Consider the following 22,428-nt stretch of genomic DNA (forward strand, 5'->3'; position numbering starts at 1 on the left):
TACAGGCGTGATAAACACGGATCTATCTTGGAAGGTTGGCTATTGAGTCCAAGTCTTCTCATCTGATCAGAGCTTTAATCTCCAGTAAGACATGAGTAGGTTTGCAGAAGGATTACTTCTAAAAATTCTGTTTTCAAGACATTTCCATTAATCTGTGTGTCATATGGAACAGAAGTAACCCAGCTTCCTTTCCCAGAGAAAGGAGGGTTGGAGCAGGGATCCCTTCAGGGGTGACTCAGGGATCCCAAAGTTGCTGTTCTCTCAAACTGCTTTTTAGAAGAGTGCGGAGAATCGAGTCTTCCACAGAGGAATATTTGTCATCACAAACCCCCGCCGCAGTAATGCTGGCCCAGGTCAAGAAGGACTCTGTTGGAAGGTCATCAGGAAAGGGAGCACATTAAGGGATCTCAGCTGAGAATCCCGGGATGAGTGTTTTACCTTTCAGAGTTCACCAGACTTGCCATGGCACCAAATACTTGTGCAGAGCTTTTTTCTCAACTGTCTTAGCATTGTAGTGTAAAGCTTAAATGTTTTCTTGTGTGGTCTTTGTGATGGAAATGCTTTTTGAGCCACAGAAGTACTGATTGTTTTCTTATTACTTACCACAGCTTGCTTGCCATGGACAAGGTAAAGATGTTCTTCTACACTTAACTAGGGGGAAAAAGAAATCATAAAAATTTTTCAGTTCCTTGATGCAATGAGAACAGTGACTTGATTCCCAAGTTCTAGAAGTGCAAGCGAAGAGCAACACATCGGTGTGGGCTCTCCAGCTTAAATGGGAGAGCAATATTAGGTGTGTGATGGCAATAGCATTGTGCAGCATGAAGTCATTACCTGCTCTGGGGTAGGTCATCACTGTTGCATCACCTGTCCCACTAAAGTAGCCAGACAAATGGGAACTATGTGGAGGATGTTGTGTTTTGCCTCAGAACGAAAATACTTTCTCAAAAGGGTTCTTACAGTGGAATTCTGACAAATCTGAGGTTGCACAATGAAACAATTGAGTCGTCTCTTGAAGTAAGTTTTTTATTTAACTAAGCAGTACTACCCTGTGAAATATTTCCTTACAGTTGTCTTTCAGGAACTATATCCAGAAATGGAAAAAAACAGGTAGGTTATTAAAGTATCCATCTGCTGAATATTCAGCTCAGTGATAATGCTTGCAAATAGACTTTGGAGATATTTTTGCAAACTGTTTCAGGCTTTAGTACAGGTTAAACTTTTTCAAGGTCTGTTTATTTATATTTGGACTGAGAATACACAAATGGTGAAAGCTCTGTCCTGCAGTGACAGATGGCTTCTGAATGTCCAGTGCAAAAAACTTCAGGGATGCTACAGCCTCTTCTGAAGAGCGTTTCAGAAAAATGTGAAATAAAATATGAAGTTTTCTGAGTTGCTTACCCTGCTTTAGAAGATTTGAACCAAACATTAAGAACTGATAGAATTGCAGGTATCTGAAAGTAGTGTAAAGTATTATGCAGTGCGAACCAACCTGAGGAAGAGGTGTCACACTGTCCCTTCTTATAATCACAAACTGGCAACTTAATGTGAATTCTTTCCTCTAAGAGCACGGCATTTGCGCAGTCGGAATTTTCTAGGTATGTTTATAGTCATTTTTAGTTAACCTCATTCTGTAGCTTTAAATCAAGGGAGACTATTTCAGGCTTCTAATATATAAGATTAAATTTAAGGGCTGATTGCCAGCTAATTTCACTTGAGGGGGTGGCTGTAAAATACACCTTTCACTGACTGTTCTGAATAAACAAACAATATTTTTGTAGCAGGCAATAGATTCTTGTGGTAGAGTAAGATGTCTTCCAAGGAGACCCAATCTGTAGGTTGAAGCAACTAGACCTGACAAAAGTGTTCATTAAAGACCATTTCATTTCAAAGGGCATTTTCAGTTTTTAAATTTACCTGAACTGCTTTTCTAACCAGCTATCATAGAAAAAAGAAGAGACTACAGATGGTCTGAATTTCAAGCATTTGCGATTAAAAAGAATTTTATAGAACACTGTACAGCATTTGTAACAAACATACTCCTTATGTGAAGACCAATATCAGGATTGTAATCTTAAATGTTTGTGCCAGTTGAAATTCTTGTGATTTGGGAACGAAATATGTTGGGACTGATCGTCTTTTTTTCCCCTTTCCCTGCCCTCACTTAAATATTGATGAAACACAGAGACGCGTTAGCTTTGACCAAAAGCCTAACTACAACCCTTGCAGCCATATAATGATCAGTGAAGCTTTATCTAGAGAATGTGTTTTGAAACCAAAATGTTATTTTCTCTCCTTTGAATTGCAAACAATGTTTTTCCTAGCTGCTGGTATCAATCAATTCAGACAACAACATTAGGTATTGATTAATTTAAACATAACGACAATATTAGATTCTTCTATTAGCGTTTCTTAGGTTAAACAGGGACAAAGTTATTTAAGATTCTGAAGGAATACATGAAGTGCCAAACAAATGCATTGGTTACAATTCAGAACATATTAATTTTGTGTGGTATCAGATTAAATTAGATAAACTGTATAGCTAATTCTGGTTATTGAATCCTTTTGAGACTAAAATCTTCCTTCTTATTGTATAGATTCTAGTACCTAAAGTGAACATTTTGTTTCAGATTTTTTTAAGTATCTTTTATGGCATTTCTTCAAAGTTGGGAAAATTACATATTAATCCCAGTGGAAATAGATACCCAGAAGGCAAAAAAAATTAATAGAGAATATCATAGTAGTACCTACAGAGGGGAAGAGGAAATATGTTGTAAGAGCAGCCCAAGGTTGGGGGTGGCAGGGAGAATACACTCGGAGCTAATTCCTAATCTATGTCAGCAGAAAGCTGTGTTGGGAGGAAAACTTCTGTTAATATGCAGAGATGTGGTCCTGTAAACCACTGCATGTGGACATCTGTTCAGACCTCATCACTCCTAACTGGAGCAGGAGAGGGGTCTCCAAGTGTCAAGCCATGATTGTATTATCAGCACTTTTCATTTTGCCATCTAAGTTCAAAGTATCGAGAGATGTTTTTGTTTAAGTAGGATGTTTGAAAGGGGGAAGTTTAAAAAAATATATTAAAAAATCAGTTTGGTTGTCTTGAGTTTATCAACTGCTTCATACAATTCATTTCTTTTTCTTACATGAGGAACACTGTGTAGGTATTCTATAGAAGGTAGGATATGCAGGTCTTAAGGAATTCTCTACACCATTAAGAAATTTTATATTTTATGTTTAATTAACCACTTCATTTTGAAATAATTATTGGTTGAAAAACCTCCCCTAGCTGGAAAGATAGAATGCCTTCAATTTTTTGGGTAGCTTCCTGGAGTAAATCTTAAACAGTAATGTGAAGTCAGATTTTCATTGAAAGTAATACCAACGTTTTTAAATAAATTGTTAAATAACTAATCGATTTTCACATTAAAGCAAGACAATGTCATTTCACATATTTACATTTAAGGGTTGAGCTGACCTGAAAAAGCATAAGCTTTTTAACTGAAAAAGCTTATATCTTGTCATTTTTTATGGATTTTTTTTTTTACCAGCCTTAATGACTGTTTGCATAAAGTATGTTGGACTTGAAAAAAGATAAATATGCTTTGCAAATGTGAACATTTGCTTTTGTGAATGTATGTTTAAAAAAAACACTGTCGTTTACAGTAGAAAAAGTTTCTGTGGGGGGAAAAAAGGGGAGGTAGGATGGGGAACACAACTTGGGAAAAAGACAGGAAAATCATAGGCCTGCATTTTGCAGGGGCAGATTGTGCAAAATAATGATTTTAAAGTAATATTTTATTTTTCTGGAACTCAAGCGCTGAGAAGTTTATACTTGATTGCTTGAGCACTGTGGGATTTTCCTCCTCAGTCTATAGGTCTGATCATCATCTGAACTGCTTTCAAGGAGTAGGAACCTCCCCGGTACTCAGCCCAAAATATCCCATCCTGATACTTGCTCCTGTAGTGGCCGCCTCTGTACCAGACGCCATTGAGATTCGAATGTGCGCACGCGTTGTACCACCAGCCGCCTTTGTGAAAATGAGCGCAGTTTCCTGTGGAGCAGAGAGAAATCATTAAACCTCAGTGTTCAAAGAGGAGAAATGCTAAAGATCAGCAAACACTTGCATGTTCTTAGCAGGGACTTCTTGGCATTTCATGTTATGTTGTAGTCCTATCAGTTGCTGCTTCTACCTAAATTACGTGTTCTGTTGTAACACCTGTTGCTTAGAGGGAAGATTATTAACACAGTACTTAACAAGGCAGCTGAAAACTAAGGAGACCAACTCTCTTCAAAATACCAGTGGTGCTTCTCTGTGAGCTAGCATTTAAAGCACTCGGGTTATGTGCTGTTTAGAAATACTTCAGTGGAAGTAATGTGACTTGATGCAGTCCCAAGGAGCACTCAGGTCCACAGTTCCACAAAGCTGCTTGTAACTGATGCATTTACTCTTAGAGGTTTCTTCAAGGGCTTGCAATGTTTGTGTACTTTCATGGTTATTGACAGTTGAGGAAAAAGTGAAGACTTATTATTCAGTGGAGATGAATTATTGCACTCTGCAACTTTTCTTTTACCACTAAGGCTTTAAGGGGAAGGTAGAGAGAGTAGAAAAGAACCAAAAAGAACTGTTCTTCAGTAAGGAGAATGAAATGAACTCATCTGCCCGTTTCTCATGTATTGGTACGTGACTAAGCCTATACCCAGATGCAGATCATGGAGGTTGTTGTTTGATGGCCCTCTCACTACTTGCTGAGAGATCACCTGGGAAGGTACTCTGCAAAGAATCACAGGTAAATGACAAGGTTGTTGTTGAGCTAACTGTAAAGCTTGCTCAAGTGTGTCTGCAGTGAAGATAATAGAATTGAAATTTCTGAACCGTGAAGTGGCTTGAGTGGGACCCTGTCAATGCAATTTGTTGTCTCTACCTATTTGAAGCATCTTTTAGTAGAATGGCTCTGTCAGAACTTGAGTACTTTATCTGTATGAATTCCTTCTTTAAAGGTGATATCACTAATGGGATTACTGTATTTGTTTTTCAAGTACATACCAGTTTCCTTACCTGAATACATATCCCTGTCTCTGTCCAGTGTTGTAAACTGCTTTCCGTTGTGCCATATCATGGAATCGCCTGCGTTTCCTTGGTATGTTCCTAAGCGTAGCCTGTAGAACTCATTTTCGGGCTCCAAGCGGAAACTGCTGTATTCTGCATAGACCTTCTTATTGCTCCAGTCCTCTAATTCAATCAGTAGTCTGTAGTTATCCTGATTGGTAAGCATGTAAATGTTTTCTAGTCCCAGCCAGTATTCTCCATCAATGTTTCCAAATCCTTTCTGTATAGAAGATCAGAAGGTGATATTTGCTTAGTTTATCTTGGTCATAATTTTTTTTTTCAGCAGGAGTAGTATAAACCAACAGAACTGGGGTACTGTAACCATTTAAGCTCCAGAATGACTGCTTGACACATACATTTAAATGCTTTATTTTGCTGCCTTTAGCCACTGATTCAACTGGACTGCTACAGCAACACGAAGTAGTATCAGAATCAGCAAAGGTAGCAAGATAGTCTGTTTTCTATGATCTCATCTTCTCAAGATAAAGGGTGAGAGAACAGGAGCTGAAAAAACATATTTTTGGCTAAGTTAATGGATTTATAAAAATGTATGAACAATGAATTGTAATGAGGTATGTTTCTAGGTTCGAAAAGGTGATTATGGATGAACAATTTCAATTTTTCAGGTAACAAAATTTTTGTTGCCTTTCTATGCAGCTAGCATTGATTTTTAGTGTCAATTTTATCACATAATTCATCTATACTCTCTGTTAGGCTTACTATAGAAATGAAAACTAAAGACAACTTTCCTTTGAAATCACAGATTACCAGTTTGGTATCCGTGAAGTGATACTTCGTGCCTGTTGTCTCTTATCCCCGAGCGAATCAGTGGTGTTAGTGTTTGGAGCTGTAGTGAAGGAAGTTACATTCTCCCATCATAGCTACCTGTTAGGCTTCCTAGGTTCTGATGGTTTCCTATCCTCCTTCTCAGGTCACCGATTATATAGTTTATACCACTTGGAATCACTTTCTGGGGAAGTCTCTCTCCAGTAAAGAAATGTTCTAGGCCCCTACCTCAAGCTGCAGTTCTACGATTAAGTTGATGTAGGATCATACCACTGCCTAAAATGAAAGCGGTGCCCGTCTCCTGCAGGCTTGGGGTAGAGTGGCTGGAAAGCTGTGCAGAGGAAAAGCATCTGGGGGTGTTGGTCGATGCTCACCTGAACATAAGCCAGCAGTGTGCCCAGGTGACCAAGAAGGCCACTGGTGTCCTGTCTTGTGTCAGGAATAGTGCAGCCAGCAGGGCCAGGGAGGCGGTCGTCCCTCTGTGCTCTGCTCTGGTGAGGCTGCACCTCGAGTGCTGTGTTCAGCTTTGGGCCCCTCACTACGAGAAGCACATCGAGGCCCTGGAGCGTGTCCAGAGAAGGGCTATGAAGCTGGGTAAGGGCTTGGGACACAAGTCCTGTGAGGGGCAGCTGAGGGAACTGGGGGTGTTTGGGCTGGGGAAGAGGAGGCTCAGGGGAGGCCTCATTGCTCTCTGCAACTGCCTGAAAGGAAGGGGTAGAGAGCAGGGGGTCGGCCTCTTCTCACAGGTAACTAGTGATAGGACTAGAGGGAACGGCCTCAAGTTGTGCCGGGGAGGTTCAGGTTGGAAATTAGAGAAATTTCTCCTCAGAAAGTGTGGTCAGGCATTGGGACGGGTTCCCCGGGGGAGGTGGTGGCATCACCGTCCCTGGGGGTGTTTAAGGAAATATTGGACATGGTGCTTAAGTGATAAATCACCTGGGAGCAAGTTTAGTCAAGGTTGAGCTGCCATTACACACCAGTTACAGACTTAATAAACTTCCATTGTTTTATGTTTAAAATGTTAACAACTACTTCATAAGAGATGCCATAACTACCCTATGGCATGTTGGGGTGGGGACGATACTCACCACTGTTCTAAGAAGTAAAGACATTGAATAACTGCTACAGAGGAATAATTAAGATTTGAATGATAAAATTCTACAAATGCAATGCAGAAAATGAAAATCCTCATAGTAATCTTATCATTTTCTTTGCATATATGATATCTTCAGAATATTCACTGAGTTAAACATGGCTTAGTTTTCTCTTCAATATTAACACATGAGAATTGCAGCTCAATTTAAAGCGAGCACAGTGTCACAGGGAAAAACTTTGTCCTGTATGAATGAAATTAGGACAGTATTATAAAAAGATGTTCATATTTCTTGTCTAGCATGTAGTTAAACCAAAGCGACTTTTTTTTTTCCTAGGTATTATGTTTTCTAGTGCATAATATCATGGTTATGTGTTTCCCTCATACCAGTCCTTACACGTTCAGGAGTTATCTAATGTAATCTTCAAGGTATAGGTCGATTCCTTTTATCACAGCATGGTTTGGGTTGGAAGGGACCTTCAAGCCGATCCAGTTCCAGCTCCCAGCCATGGGCAGGGACACCTCCCACCAGCCCAGGCTGTCCCCAGCCCCATCCAGCCTGGCCTTGGGCACAGCCAGGGATGGGGCAGCCACAGCTCCTCTGGGCAGCCTGGGCCAGGGCCTCACCACCCTCACAGTAAAGAATTTCCTCCTTATATCTGGTCTAAATATATCCTCTTTTAGTTTAAAACTCTTCTAGTTTAAATTCATTGCTAGGAATATTTTCAAGTTGAGGCCGTGATCCCACAAATCTATTACTGTGCCTAAATGAATAATTCTACTGGCTGTGATTGCTTACTCATAGGGGAGATGATTAAGCTTTTTCAGTATTTATTATAGTTCTCTGTGTGTTAATAGAAAGCATGTGTTTAGTTAGGTCCTTGTAATAAATAACTTCCCAGTCGCTGTCTAGGATAGTGTGTTTCTCAGCCATTGCTGTTGGGCGTTACAAATGCAGGCTATTTCAGACTGTAAGTCAGTCAATACAAAGTTAAGTAATGCTTTCAGTGAAAGGGAACGTTCCCACTGAAATATAGCCCTCTCTGAGGAATGACCCTTCTGGATGATGAATTTCCTTTCTAACTTAAGCAACTAGCTATTTCCAACACTTCACTATATCATTCAGTAGAAACATTTGGAATGAAGAATTGCTTTGGAAATGTTAGTACTTTCTTGATAGCGTGGTCACTGTCACATCAAAATGAAGCTGCTGATTTTCAGAATTTGAGTTTACCTTGTAACTGTCCCAGTTCCTGAAAAAGTTGACAGAGCCATCTGTCCTCTTCTGAATAACTGCCCATCCTCCAGGGTCCAAGCTGTTCTCACACCATAGCTGCATCGGTTCATTACTGTTTTCAGGCTTAATCATATAAATCCCGCTGTTGGAATACCCAGCTTCTTTGGCTTGTTGGCAGTCTTTGAATGGACCTTTTTGAAAAGAAGTACAGTAAGCATTCAAGCTTGGCTATGGTGTGCATGTTGTTCGAGGATATTTGATATATTAGTGAAAGACTTAGGCATAATGGAAAGTCGATAATTCAATTAAGGTAAAACTACTGTGAAACACAGTGTAAAAAGTTAACTGTGTGTGTGTGTGAATATATATATATATATATATATGTGTATATATATATACATCAATATCCTATGTGTATATATATCTTTAATAACATCACTTTGCAAAACAGATAATACACTTCAATTACCAGCACCTGATTTTTATCTGTGTCAAAGATTTGTTCTCTGAATCATGATGTTGATATGATGTTGATGTTGAATCAAGGTGTTTTCCCTTTACCACTGAGACAGAAGTTAAATGACGGTTTATTTCATTGCTTTTGGGCACCCATTTGAAACTGGTCAAAGCTGAAAATCAAGAAAACAAGACACAAAACACCCAAACCAAAACGAAGCCCCCCATGCTTGAACACACAGTGGTAGATAGCTTCTGTAAGAAATACTTATTCCCAGAGCCTACAGACATGGAATTTAGGGATAGAGTATTCTTATGCTGCATCGCTCTTTAACTTTTATATACTTAACTGGTTCCAGGAGCAGCCTGCTAATGGTAGGTAGGAGTCTGTGCAAGTTTCAAATTCTGTCCATGTGGGAAATATGTAGATCGATAGTGAAGAAGAAAATATGCAAGTGGTGGCAAAGGGCTTGTGAGCAGCCAACACGGCCCACATACTGCTTTCAGGGTTATGATTATAAAAGAAACATGCAGTTGACAGTGCTGCTTGAAAGCTCTATTTTGGACTATATGAATACTGGTTTTACAAATACTACTTACAGAAGAGCATCTAGTAAGAAGCAGGCAGCTTAAATACTTCAAAAATCTTTAAAATCTTTGTTTTGTATAGTTTGCCTTTCAGTTTTTCAGTTTTAGGTAGTATTTTCATCTGCTTTTTTTTTTTTTTTAATGTCTGTTGTGTATCGTTATGTCAGTTGAGTTGATCAGAGACCAGCTATTTAGTAAAGAAAAGCAATGAAAAGCAGGATATGTTCTGATGGCTAGTAAGTGGCGGATGCCTTAAATGTATTTGAAAATTCAAATTCAGTTAATCTGAAAAGGAAGTTACCTACTGCTTTCCTTATTTATTTATTTTTTTTTAAGGCTCGGTTTCTCACATCTGCTTTGTGGAAGTTCATAGAAAACCCTCATCATTCACAGAAGAAACTAATGTGCAAAGAAGCATAAAAGATTGCTGTTGAGGTTATTTTTTAATTAAAAGTAGAGGTTGAGTGGAAGTGACCTTCACTGCAGATTAATTTTCCATGACAAAAGCAAATTGAAAATCACTTTTTTAAAAAGTAAGTTTAAGGTAGAAGTTGCTAGATGCATAAGTTTGTAATTAGCAGGAAATCGATAGAACATTTCATATTAATTAGCATGCAAAAAGTTTGTGTAATGAAGGTGACTTCTTGCAGCTTTTGGTTGCAGCAGTGTTAGCAAGTATGCTGCAGACATTGAGCCATAGTTGGAAGCCCTGCTGCATCCTGTGTTGTAAACATTTGATGTTTTTGTCATTCTTACACTGCTTGCAATAATAGCTTGGGAAAGAAATAATGTAGCTTTGATATACTTGTGCTTTTTTTCTTGCTCACTATTAAAGTGTCCGTGTAGATTGTGTACATTGCAATGTTTGTGCAGTGGGCTTCCTGGGCTAAGTTAGCCTCATTTCCTGTCCGTGATTACCTAAAGTAAATTTGGGATCTGTACAACTGAACATGGAGGTCATTCTAGAAGTATTACTGCCCAGCAATTATTGCATTAGAAGAAGTGTGAACAGAGAAGTAGGCTTTTAATAATTTTAATTAAACATTGAAAATAGCTCAATTAGATCTGTTAAGTGTTATTTCCTGTGATTTCCTCTAGAGGAGGTATTGAGGGCATACTTCTGCATGAGAGAACTGAGCAGATGTTTGGAGTGATATTAAGTAGCTTTTGAGGCAGACAAAATTGTACTAGTCCAAGTTCTTGAAATTTAGCTGGCATTAAGGTCGCAGGATGTAATTTATCTGTTTTTTGATACTTAGATTTGTCTGTGGGCTTATCAGAAGTTAAGGTAGCAATAGAGATGACAATCTTCTGCTTTTTTAGTATTAGGAAATCCAACAAATCCCGTAACTTTTGGTGTGTAGTCTTAAATTATTTCTGAAAAGTAAGTTTTATTACATCTAATTATTTTAAATTCCTGGTATTAGAACAGATCCATTTCTCAGCATTTGCACTGAACAAGATTTGCCAAGGTGTTGGTGTGAGGAGAGCCTCTCTGGCTAATGAAAAAAGTCATAACTGTTTAAAGTCTTGTTGCCTTTATAAATTCAGTTTGAAAATGTATTACCTGTGTAAGGAATAAATACTTCCTGCATATCTTCTGTAACAGTCTGTGTACACTAAGCTGCTGGGACAAACTGACTTTTTGGTTATAGTTTTTAACTAGCTGTAAATTCTAAATAATCTGCGAAGATGACCTGATCAATAATTTACTTCTAAAATGAAGTTTTAGATTTATGATTTGGTATGCATCATATTCAATTGTAAATTAAATGGTAGAGAGGGAAAGCAATGAAATACTTCTGGTTGGAATCTTACTAAAATACTGGCTGAATACTATTTTAAGGATGGCAAGTGTTATCTTGAACAGATAACATAAACCATGCTTGTGTAAGCTTCATGCTGAGGATTTTAGTCAGTAGTAAAGAATAAATCCTTCCCCACCCTCCAGAAAAAAACACCACTGGACCTCCGGTTAAAAACAAGTTGCACTGATATCTGAGATACATTAGCAGTAGAGTGGGTTGTATGTGTAGAATTTTTGTAGGTTTTTTTTTTTTTTTTTTGATTTTCTTACACTGTGGCAGTAAAATCTGGGGGAGATGGCTCCTACTGCAAGGATTTAGATAACTGTGGCAACTGTAATTCACAGGAATGTTCTTCCTCAATTTCTAGAACAATCTTAATGTAGATTTATCTGTTCAGAAAATAAGAATCTTCTGTACCCTCAGATATTCTTCATTTTGATCCCCACCAACAATTGAAAATGTGCACTGACCTTTCTGTAAAATTCGTGTGTGTGCAGGTATTTGTTTACTATGATTTCTTCAAATACACTTAGAAAAAGCTCCTGATTTTTTTTGTCTGGTTGCTTATTCTGTCATAATCATGTCTTTTTCAGTCCTGTTTCTAGATAGGACTGTTTAGTTTTTATTGGTCTTTTTGGACGTCTTAATACATTATAAACAGTTATGATCTTTTAACTGGAAATTTCACTTTTCTGTGGCAGAGGGAATTTTGCTTCTCTACACCATTAAATATGCTTACCTTCATTTCAAACCAGAGTGATAATAACTAGGCATCGTGTTGCAAGTTGGTTTTGATGATTGATGGTCTACCAGCTGTAGCAACTCTCAACCCTCATTTTCCCTAAGATACTGCAAGAAGCACTTAAACTTCAAACTCAAGACAAATATTGACTACAAAAGTTGAATAACTTGTAATAAGTTTCCTAAGATTCCTTTTGTGTTCCCTTGCAAAAATGGGTTCAAACTCAAAAGGGATAAAGGAGTTGGTGAAAACACTTGGCAGATGGTTTAGAGAAAAATATTTAGTGTTATTGCTTCATTTTTCTATGTACATCAGGCATATAATGAGACAGAAAAACATACATTAAAAAACAAAACAAAATAAAAAACAACTTTGAAGCATGGGCTTTCTGGGAAGCAGGAAATCGCTTCCTTTATTTATTTTTTTTTTTAGAATTATGCTTTTGCTGTTTGACCGGACGTTAATGCTTTTATATTAGCTGTTTCCTTTGTGTCATGATGTGTGACTTAAATTCTCGTGACATCTGGCACTTTCGTTGGGATTGTGCCTGAACGTTTTGCAGACCCTGAATAAAAATAGTTCTTTGCTGCAACTCAGCAGCAGCTAGTTGTTTGTAATGTCGTGGAACAGTTGCAAATAAATGTTTGCCTTCATCTTAGGAACCAAGCTGAATTTCCAACTGTGACTAAAGGCAATTTAAAGGGGGGGAGGGTGAGAGGAGAAACAACCCTTTTGCTATGCAAGCTAACATAAGTCAAGAACAAGAGCTGGTATGGATGTCTGAAAGCAATGTAGCTTGTTTTTGTGAATCTTTGTGTTTTGTTTTTTTTTCTTAAAAAGTTTTAATAAAGTAAGAGTTGTGGCAGAATTCAGGGCATCTCAGCAGTAGTTAATTTTCCTTTCACTACTTTTGTTTCTAGTGATAAATGAATTTGTGTAATGGCCTAAAGAATGTAATGTATGAAGATGCGATACAGCCCCTTAATGTATTTTCATAATATTTATGGTATTAATTTAACTTGACGTCCCCTACTGACATCAGATTGCTGGGAATGTAGTTACTCATTTTAAATTTTCAAAGTTGAATGCATCTAATTAGACCCAGCCTTCATTCAATTATCCTTTCAGACTTATCTCTGGAATATTTCAGCCAGAGTCATTCCACCACTGTGTTGGTGGATTTAGACACTCATTTTAAAGCAGTTCAGAATTTAAGGAATAAAATTCTTCTAAGAGGGAGTGACTTCTGGCAAATGTGTACGTGTAACTATACAGGACAACTGCTTAAAATGTTGTCTACTTTAGATTAATTATCTTTTCTGACGTTCACTGTTTCTAGTTACTGTTACATGTAAATAGCAGGAATCTTCAAAGAGAGTGGTAAATACTAGAAAGCATATACTACAAATGAATTTTCATTCCAACCCAGCTGGAGACGCAAGCCCCAAGACTTTGTGACTCAAAGGCGTTAATTCTTCAGATTGAATTTCTGAGTATCAGCTATTTCAACAAATTCATCTTCTGCAGCTGTAGCTTAAAATCTTAATCGGCAGGAAGGACTAGCTATACCAGGTACCTTTAATTTCTCTTTCCAGTTCTATAGTCAGGACAGTTTCCCTCTGAAGCGGAGAAATCTCAGGTTAGATAAACGATAGGTAACTCACCTTCGTTAATTAAAGCCAGCGGTGGTACTCTGAAAGGACTCTTTGTAGGCGAAGTAGCTGGATCAGGTGGTGGTCTTACTTCTCTGTCTCGAGGGTAACCCGGGTCTCGCTGTATCTCATTACCTCCCAGAAGAACAGGGGTATATGGCTGACTGTTGGGAATGTGCTGGGGCACCACCTGGACAAGCGGTGGAGACCCATGGGTGTCCTGCCGTGAGAAGATTCTCAAGCATTGCTCTTCCAGGAGGGAGATAATCACAGACTGATTATTTACAAGATCGGTCAGTGCTGCGTATTTGACTTCAAGCTCCTTGTATTTTGTTGCCATCTTCAACATTTCTGTTGTAACATTAAGGACTTTGTTTTCCAGTTGGGAAAGTTCAAGAGAGTTATCACGCTTTCGAATTATCTCATGCAAGAGTTGCATATAGAGTTGAGTGACCCGAGAGTTCATATTACGGCTTTCCTTCCTCAGTAACTTGACTTCATTCACGATGTTTCCATCCACATCCACCACCAACTGCAAGATGTCAATCTCCCGCTTTTGCTTGGACAGCACATCCTTCAAGTTCTCTATGTCCATTCTTGTGACTTCATCTTTTCTGTTACCAGTACCTGGTTCGTTAGTATTCACACAAATTGGCCCTGTGATCTTTTGTTCAGGGACCAGGAAGGTGTAACCACATTTCTTTCCTTCCTCTCCACTGTCTGCTGAACGAGGATGCCTCCGTTGGGATGTCTTATTGAGTGTTGATTGTTCGGTACAGCGCCCAATAGACAGGAGTAGGAACAACAACACACCCAAAGTCCATTTAAGTATCTTCATTCTGAAGCAGGTATGATGACCTTCAGAAGACTGTTGAACATATGGAAGATAAAATAATTAGGGCTGTAATGAAGGCAGCTGTAACTGAAGCAGGTGTAGTGCTTCAGTTGCCTAAACTGATGAGTTTTGCTATGCTTATGTGCATGTAGACAAACGTTTGAAATCTTAAAGTTAGGTTACATTAGGTTAGTTTCTACTCCCTGCAAATAAAGGACAAGCTTTAGTGCTTGCAGAATATTGTCAGAAGAGGGAAGTAGGGAGGCAGTGATTATTTTTCAAAAACTTCAATATACACAAATTTTGGACTTGTACAATTGGTACAGTTGTAGAAATTTTGCACAATTGTACAATTTTTTTCTGTTCTTTCGTTAGGTTCATGTATATACCTGTAGGCATAAACTTGTAAATATTTTATACATACTTATGTATATGTACATGTTTTTCAAGTTTATGTACACACAAACATGGTAGACTTGAAAAGTATATGTAAAATACACACGTGCACCCTGCTATAACACTACTTTTGAGCATTAATGTTAGGTAGGGTATGAGCTAAACATAGTTGTCTTTAATGTTGATGAAAATTACATATTCGAGTAACTTCAAATCGTAAAGAAAGCCTGTGGCATGGTTTGAACTGCACTTGTGCATCCCTACTTAGCTATTTTTTAATTGTTGTCACACTACTTTCATATATTTGAGAATGTATTTAGCCCAATAACGCTGAAGTGTTGGGTGTTTTATCAATCTAAATACCACACTGAAGTGTTTCATTCACATGCTAAGAAAACAATGTATTTCATTTAACTTGGTGTAAAGAACTAAAGTGCAATGATAAAAACCCAGAAATAGTTTGAGAGTTATTTTTCACTTTGATTTCAAGTATTTGAGATGATTAACAAAAGTAGCACGAAAGTTAGGGGGAAAACCACCTCCTATTACATGTTTAATTTGTCTTGTCAAGTAGGTCGCTCTTCCCTCTGATGCCAGCTGCTGATCTGGCTTTCCTTTGCAGTCTAATGTTAGAAGCTGTACAAGGCCTGGTGCAGTGGCCTTTGTGTGGTTTAAGAGAAGAATAAAACAGACCCAGAGAAAGCTAGTAATTTTCATATTGTTCCTGCCAAAGCAAGTTTAAGTGCGTTTGCAATCCTGAAACAGTTACCCTGATGGAAGAGAGGATGAGTACTCCTTCCTTAACCTTCAGCTTTACAAATGGTAAGATGGCTTTGATGCCAGGTCCACAGTCTGGTGCTGGCTTTAATATTATTGCTGCAAGTGACATCTGTTCAGAGTAAATCTATCAAGTCTTTATTTTTTGCCTCTGTTAAGAGCAGCGGATGCAAATTTCAAAAGATTCCATATGCAATCAGGAATTATTTCTAGGTTTCTTTAGCAAATGGTTTATTGTTGCCTAGAAATAAACTTTATTTTGTTGGCAGTTGTATTACAAGCTCTTCTGTAGAGAAGAAAATATTTGCATTTTGAAAATCATCGATTGCTTTACAATACGGAAGGCAATACAGTTTACAAAATGGAAGGAATATGTAAAAGCTTGAGAATATTTATATTTAAATATTTGTTTCTATATATTTCACTCTTAAGATGTAGTAATAAGTGTTTGGGTATATGGACTGTTACTTTCTTTACAGAAATAGAATTCGGTTAAAAGTTTTGTTATTCTTTTTCGGCTGAAGGTATACCTTCTATTAAAAAAGGGAAAAGTATTGCTTTTCTCAGGGGCTAGCTGTGTATTTTTCTTTGGTAATTTCAGACTTTAAAATATTAATCGCTTAGGCAGTGCTCAGAGTTGGAAGTTCATTAGGTTAAATGTTCTCATGAATCATGGTAAAAACCTGGGCAATAAGTCTGTGTGTGGTGTTTAACTTGAGAAGGATGAGTTGAACCAATTGTCCAAAGTTTGACACCTCTGCAAGGTCCCTTAAATTATTTTTCAATGTTTTAAGTTCAGAAGCAGGAAAGGTGACTTCATGGCACATAAAGAATGAAACTGTAGTATCACTATTCTACTTTTTCTTTTCACAATATATAGTGGCTACTTCATAGCCCAAAAAGGTGAATAACAGTTTAGACCATGGCAAGTTTTTTTAAGACCCTATACAGTTACTAAAATAATCAGTGGCTGGGGGGTGGAGGGGAGGAAGCAATATATTTTTCCCCTGAAACACATTAAACCTGAAGTGAATATTTAAAAAATAAACAAACGTTTTGCAGTGCAGCCCCCCAGCTAACCAGGTATGCTGTAGCAGTTTGCTTTCCACATATCTTTTAAGCATTAAGTTTGGTTTGAGTATGTATTGGATAAAAGTAGAACTTCTTTGTCAATATCTGTGCTGTCAGGCCATAAAATTAATGAAATCGCCTAACGTGGCATAACCAAATGCAACAGCTGCACAAGGTTATGCCGTAGAACTTGTAAGTAATTCAAGTATCTTGAAATCAACTGACTCATTCAGATAAGCAGAGATGAGCAGCTTCTGAGGACCTACCTGGCCAGGTAACATACGTGCTTCCATGGAAATCTTGGTATCAAAAAAAATCAAATGTTTTAAGCTGTTGCTTGGGGTGTTTGAGCAGCGTAATGCTGAACTTGTTAGACAAAAATTGGTTCTGTGTAAGATATTTACCTGGAGTTTTAATCATCGTAGAAGGAAATGAAAATACTGTTTCAGAAATTTCCTGATGTTCTGGGCAAGCAGCTTAAAAAAATATCAACTGCTTATCCAGAATATCCCCAAATGATGGCCTAATATGTAAGACTTTAAAATGACAAATATTAGAGTTGGGAAGTAGTTGGAGGTTTTTCCTTAATTAGCTGCCTTATGTCACAGGTTCCCAGTTCAGATTTTTAGGTCGTATCATAACTGCTAGGAGATAAAGTAGATGAGGCTCAGAGACTTAAAGGCTTCCTGCAAGTCTCGAGTTGCTTGTGGTGAAGGGTATTGTTGAAATACCTGAAAGCAAACCTTGAAAAATAAGCAAGAGAGATGGTGATTACAGATGCTATCACTTCAAAATGTATTATTTAACTCTATATGAGCTGTCATGTTTTTGAAATTAGAATAGACTGTCACTTTGTCACGTTTGTGTGCTGAGCAGTTTTGTGTCAGATTTCTGAAGTGGCTTTGCCGGTGTCCTAGTGTGCTGATGTTCTTCTGCAGATGCAATAGAAAAACATGTAGAACTACTCAGCAATGCCGCCTTCATAATCATCTTGTTGGAAATGTTCAAAATTGTGGATAGGGTTTCAGTATAATGCTGTTCCTTTGTTTCTTTTCTAGACTGATTCCCATAAATGAAAGTCTTATTTCCAAAATTAGTTTTTATTACTTGAAAAATTGCTAAAAAGGAACAAAATTCCAATTTAATAGAGCAAAGTAATGTAGTGGCTACTATTTTTAATTTTTACTGAGGAATTACAAGAACGTGGGCTGTGTTAGCTAAAAATATTGTATTGCTTATAAACATTGGAGTTGCAGGGATGGGGAAGTGTGAAAGCTAATATGTATTTGACTTTTTTTTTTTTAAATATATATCTACATAGCAAACTATTTGTTCTCTGTTGAACTGCTTTGAATTTCATGTCCAACGGGAAATGAAATTTGGAGACCCACAGCACAAATTAGAAAATCTGTTCTTTCACAGCTGATGAAGATCACTTCTCCTTGGGCAACATAGGTTGCTCTGACTGAATGTAAGGGAAGTATTGCAGGTAAATATGTATGGAAAGCATGGTGCTGTACATATCTTTATCCAGAAGATTTGTCAAAACGATATGGTCAGATGATAAATACCGCATGTGCCCTTTTTCATAAGCTTCCATTTATCATCACATACAACAGGAAGAAAAGCAGCCAGTTGTTTTTGTTTTGTTTTTGAGAAAGTAAGCAATAATGGTGAAAGGGAAGGTCCTGTGAATATAACAGCAGTTAATCAGGGAGCTCTACTATTGATGTTAGGTGTACTTCGTTTTATGTTAAGCATTATCTAAGCAGCTAAAATAATTAAAGCTATTTATATCCACATAAATAAGCACAGCCTTTGTATGGTTTTTAGTTTAGAAGTGGGTTCATAGTATTACAAGTCGTATTGCTGTGAGGAAAACACTATAGAAGAAGCGTTCACGTGGATTTCTGATATATGTGTATTTTTGTAAATTAATTTTCCCTGTATAAACAAGTGCTTCTCCTCTAAGTCATTCTGCCTTTGGTGGAATAACGGGATTGGTTTCAGTTGTGTTGACTGGAATCCAGGAACAATACATTGTTGGGTTTTGTTTGTCAGATATATAAGATATTGATTTGCAGAGTTCTACTGTTAGATGAACCCGAATCTGATCCCTTTTAGAAAAGGCCATCTAAAAATATTCAGGTGGTTTTGAAGCAGTTGCTGCCAGTGTGTCATTCTACAAATGATAGACTCTTAGAAATGCTCTGCAGAAGAGGTTTGCAAACTTTGTCATACAAGATACTCTGAAAACACAGTACAGTATCATAATATTTCTAGCTTTTTGGTGAATTTTTTTTTTATGTGAGCATTCCTTTCCGTTTGTAAATGCATACCAGTAATGTTTGGTGAGAGCATTTTAAAAAGCAGGTACAATAGACTGGTGCATTTTGTGTTTGTAGATGTGTTATTTGGGGCCTCCAGGGTTCTCTGTGGAACAGATACGGAAGGCATCAATCATCTAGCGCAGTTTGCTGAAGGAACTTGTGCTTCATTCATCGCTGTATAAATTGCAAGGACCAGACTAATAGGGCATGTTATGAACAGCCAGTTGAGCCCAGTAAAACAATAATTAAAACCTGATAATAGCCCTGTGGTTACTGGCCAAAGTTTACACGGCATATTTTTCCATCGTGTTTGAGAGCATTCTAGCGGCAACACCATAATATTAGCAGTGCATTATTTGTTCAAAATGAAGCATTTCAAAATTTCAGCTCTAAAGTTGGAAGACAGCAAAGGAGAAGGAGTTAAAATCTTGCATGTTGCCATTTTATTGCTTTAAAGTTATTGACTCAGCTGTTTTCATTTGGAAAAGATTTAGGAATTGTTCGAAGTAATGTAAATCAAAAGCTTGGAGAATAATGAATGAATGGAGACTGGCGTCCAAAGCACATAATGTAGATTTCAAATGTTTTTGTTGCCGTTACTTAGGTTGTTCCCTTTAATGTGTAAGAAGCACAAAAGAATAGTAAGAAAAAGGGCTCAAGAACTTGGAAAGGATCCATCTTTCTGTTTGTCAAGACTGCTTCAGACTTTTTCATTCCATAGCTCCTAAATTTTATTTTTTTCCATAACACTTTGTCTCTTCTTTTAGAGTCACCCCCTTCGTTCTCTCCTATTGTGCCAGACATTGCTGAGAGTTTAATATGAACACGTAACTTAAATGCTTTTCCATTGTCCTGGATTATTTACTGTACTCTCATTACAAAGTCAGTATGAAGAAAGGCAAGAAGTATAAAATTGGTTTAACAAGTTATTTTTTCTTCCATACCTTTGTCCTGGGTTTGTGAAAGCATTTGTGTTTTAATCATTGACTTTGAAACTGTGTCTTTCCCCCTCTCCCACCACCCCCATAGAACTGTAACAAAACCCTCTCTTTTCCACTTACTTTCCACTGTTGCCTTGCATGTTGCATTTCATTTTTATGAAACTATTTGGAAACAAATTACTGCTAAACTAAGTTACAGTTAACTTCTCTCTCATTCCACAAACCTTTCAAGGAAGGGGTTAGTGTCCATTACAGCAATTTCTTTGGATTTTCATTTCCATAATTGTTTGTGCTGCAGAGTTAATTATTTTCTGAAGTACTGTATGGCTCAAGTTTCTTGGTTGATTGTACAACTCAGACTACTTCTACTACTCAGGAGTAACATAATTAAAACTTTAGTTGAAAAGGTTATTGCTACTTAGAGATGTGCACTGGTTTACTAGTTATTTTACAGTACTTTTATTGAGGTGTCCATTTTCTAGTAATGCTAGGTCTGTACATTAGTGCTGGGCAAAATCAAGCTTCTCCAAAGGCGATAGAAACTTTGGCTTTTGCTTTCTCATGGGATCTGAATTTCACATTAATATGTTCGCAATATCTAAATTACATGCTTAACAAAGAATCTGGTAGCACTGATTTTCTGTAACTTTATAGAACATAAAATTTACAGAAGATTTACAGCTAAGCGACTGAAACTTCCAACTGGAATGAGTTAGGCAGAGTGCTTTTTAATTCTTTCCAAGTTTCCAAAGTCTACCGAATGCCACAAAAGCGAGTTTTATATTTTAGCTGTCAAACCGTTCTCAGGCTGAGAGATCTGTTTGTTCACAATTGTGTGTGGATGGTAGATGCATGTACAATTCACAAATAGCTCAAAATTAGACTTGCAAGAAAGAATAACATTAAAACTTACCAAGGGGGGGTGGGGGGAATCTTGCAGCTGTTTTGCTTCTGTGGTAGATGGAGAATCCAGAGGCCAAGTTGCGTTGTCTCTGCGTTACCCGATGTTGTGGATTGTTAATCTGCAGTTGGAGTTGAAAACTGCTTTTGTCTTTCTCTGTTAGATCCAAGCTGTACTGAGGAATTGGGTTTCTCCATGCGATGACTGAGCTATTTAAATCATTTAAAAATAATAGCGGGGGGGGAAAAAAAGTTCCAGTATGTTTTATTCCAGAAAAAAAAAGAAAGCAATGCCTCTTTGAAACTGCAGTGTTTTACTCTCACATGCAGAAGTGCACTAACCAGCTACAGCTGACCCAGATTCCATATACATCACATTTGGACAGTTTTTTTAAACAAACACACACCAGACGTAGCCGTTCAGCCCACCTATGATGTCACCGCCAACACACGGAAAGCAGAAGAAACTCCTCCTTCGGATTTCCTATCCATACCCTCCAGAAAAGGGAGGGGGTAGGGAGGCCGAGGAGTCCCAAACAAGGGCAGATTGTTTGCCAGCCGAAGGGAGGGTACCATATGGCAACAGACTGTGCAAGAGTTCAGCAGGCAATTACAAATCAAACATTTTTACTATGCTGCCTAAAGATGCCTTTCAAGTTATTACAGTGCTGGGCTTCATTTAGAAGAAAGATTCTTTCAGGCTGATAAAACTCAATTTGTGTTGCTGGGAATAAAAGGGGCAGCCTGGCTGGATACAACAGGAAAAATGAACCATTTATAGGCCAGGAGAATGTTCAACAGAACGTTGCATTCAATTCTTGACGTTCACTTAATAGGAAACAGTTTGAGTTGTTAAATGCATGAAGTCTCTGCTGCATGTGGAAAACGTTAAAGCTGTGTGGGATGGTTTTGGGTAGGTATCAGAATATTTGATAACATCTGATGAGCGTTAGAAGTAGCAAAAGCTGCAGAGGTGATGCCCTGTGAGGAGCGCAGAACGCAGTTGTGTCGAGCTGGGCAGCACTTGTGTGCATTCACTTCACTTTCAGCGATCTCTCTGGTTCCTTCACAAAGAACACACCGGTTCCTTTTGCAAGAAATACCTTTGTATGCTTTCAGAACTGCTTTAGACTTCATAAAAATGCATCAAATAACCTTAGGGGATAGCTCTCTACGGAAGAGCTCTTGATGTAGCTGAAAGAAAAATCCGTGCTTGATGGGACAAGTCACTCAGAAAGATTGGGTTGTAAGATCATGGGTAACACTGCAGGTGCTTCTCACAGTGAATCTCTTCAATCAATAAGCGTGATTTACTGCTTTCCATGGAGGATCAAGCAGGTTTGGGATTTTTAAGGCCCATGTGGACATTGCTGAGCAAAGCCAAGTTCAGGATGGCTTACGCAGTCTAGGTAGCATTGCAGTAGGAATGTATGTGATCTTTCTGATCATTCTTTCTGTCTTTTAATAAGCTGATTTGAGCAGAATAGAAAATAGAGAATTTTAGTAGTAGATCAGGTCATGTGTAATACCTTTTTATTCACTTTTTTATATGCCACCTTTCAACCACAAGTATTTTAATTTGTTTCTGTGTGTGTGCGCGCACACGCGCGTGTGTGTGTTGATTTTGGAGGGATGCCCAGAGTTTCCCAGCTCACGCTGAGGACTGTGCTGGTGAGGTGCTACACAAACACAACTGCTGCTCTGG

At 38.0% G+C, this 22,428-nt stretch overlaps 2 protein-coding genes across 12 annotated transcripts in view; one reads left to right on the plus strand and one right to left on the minus strand.

Annotated features, from left to right (window-relative positions):
- RALGPS2 (Ral GEF with PH domain and SH3 binding motif 2) overlaps positions 1–22,428 on the plus strand; it is a 141,982-nt gene that overhangs the window by 82,984 nt on the left and 36,570 nt on the right. The window lies entirely within an intron of this gene.
- On the minus strand, positions 1,013–21,133 carry ANGPTL1 (angiopoietin like 1). Its single transcript, XM_068691354.1, has 5 exons — positions 20,737–21,133; positions 13,486–14,341; positions 8,225–8,418; positions 5,061–5,331; positions 1,013–4,055 (listed from the first exon to the last, which is right to left on the minus strand). The coding sequence occupies exons 2-5, from the start codon at positions 14,309–14,311 to the stop codon at positions 3,868–3,870; spliced, it is 1,479 nt and encodes a 492-aa protein (XP_068547455.1). The 5' UTR covers positions 14,312–14,341; positions 20,737–21,133; the 3' UTR covers positions 1,013–3,867.

Source organism: Anas acuta, chromosome 8 (genome assembly GCF_963932015.1).
Source record: "Anas acuta chromosome 8, bAnaAcu1.1, whole genome shotgun sequence".
NCBI classification, from domain to species: Eukaryota; Metazoa; Chordata; class Aves; order Anseriformes; family Anatidae; genus Anas; species Anas acuta.

Bases quoted from the DNA above. Each gene is read 5' to 3' on its own strand.
- ANGPTL1 (XM_068691354.1), bottom strand. From the start codon at position 14,311: ATGAAGATACTTAAATGGACTTTGGGTGTGTTGTTGTTCCTACTCCTG. The intron at 5,332-8,224 runs GTAAACTCAAAT...TCTTCTATACAG, and splicing joins GGAACTGGGACAGTTACAAG to AAAGGATTTGGAAACATTGA. The intron at 4,056-5,060 runs GTAAGGAAACTG...TCTGCTCCACAG, and splicing joins AGACAGGGATATGTATTCAG to GAAACTGCGCTCATTTTCAC.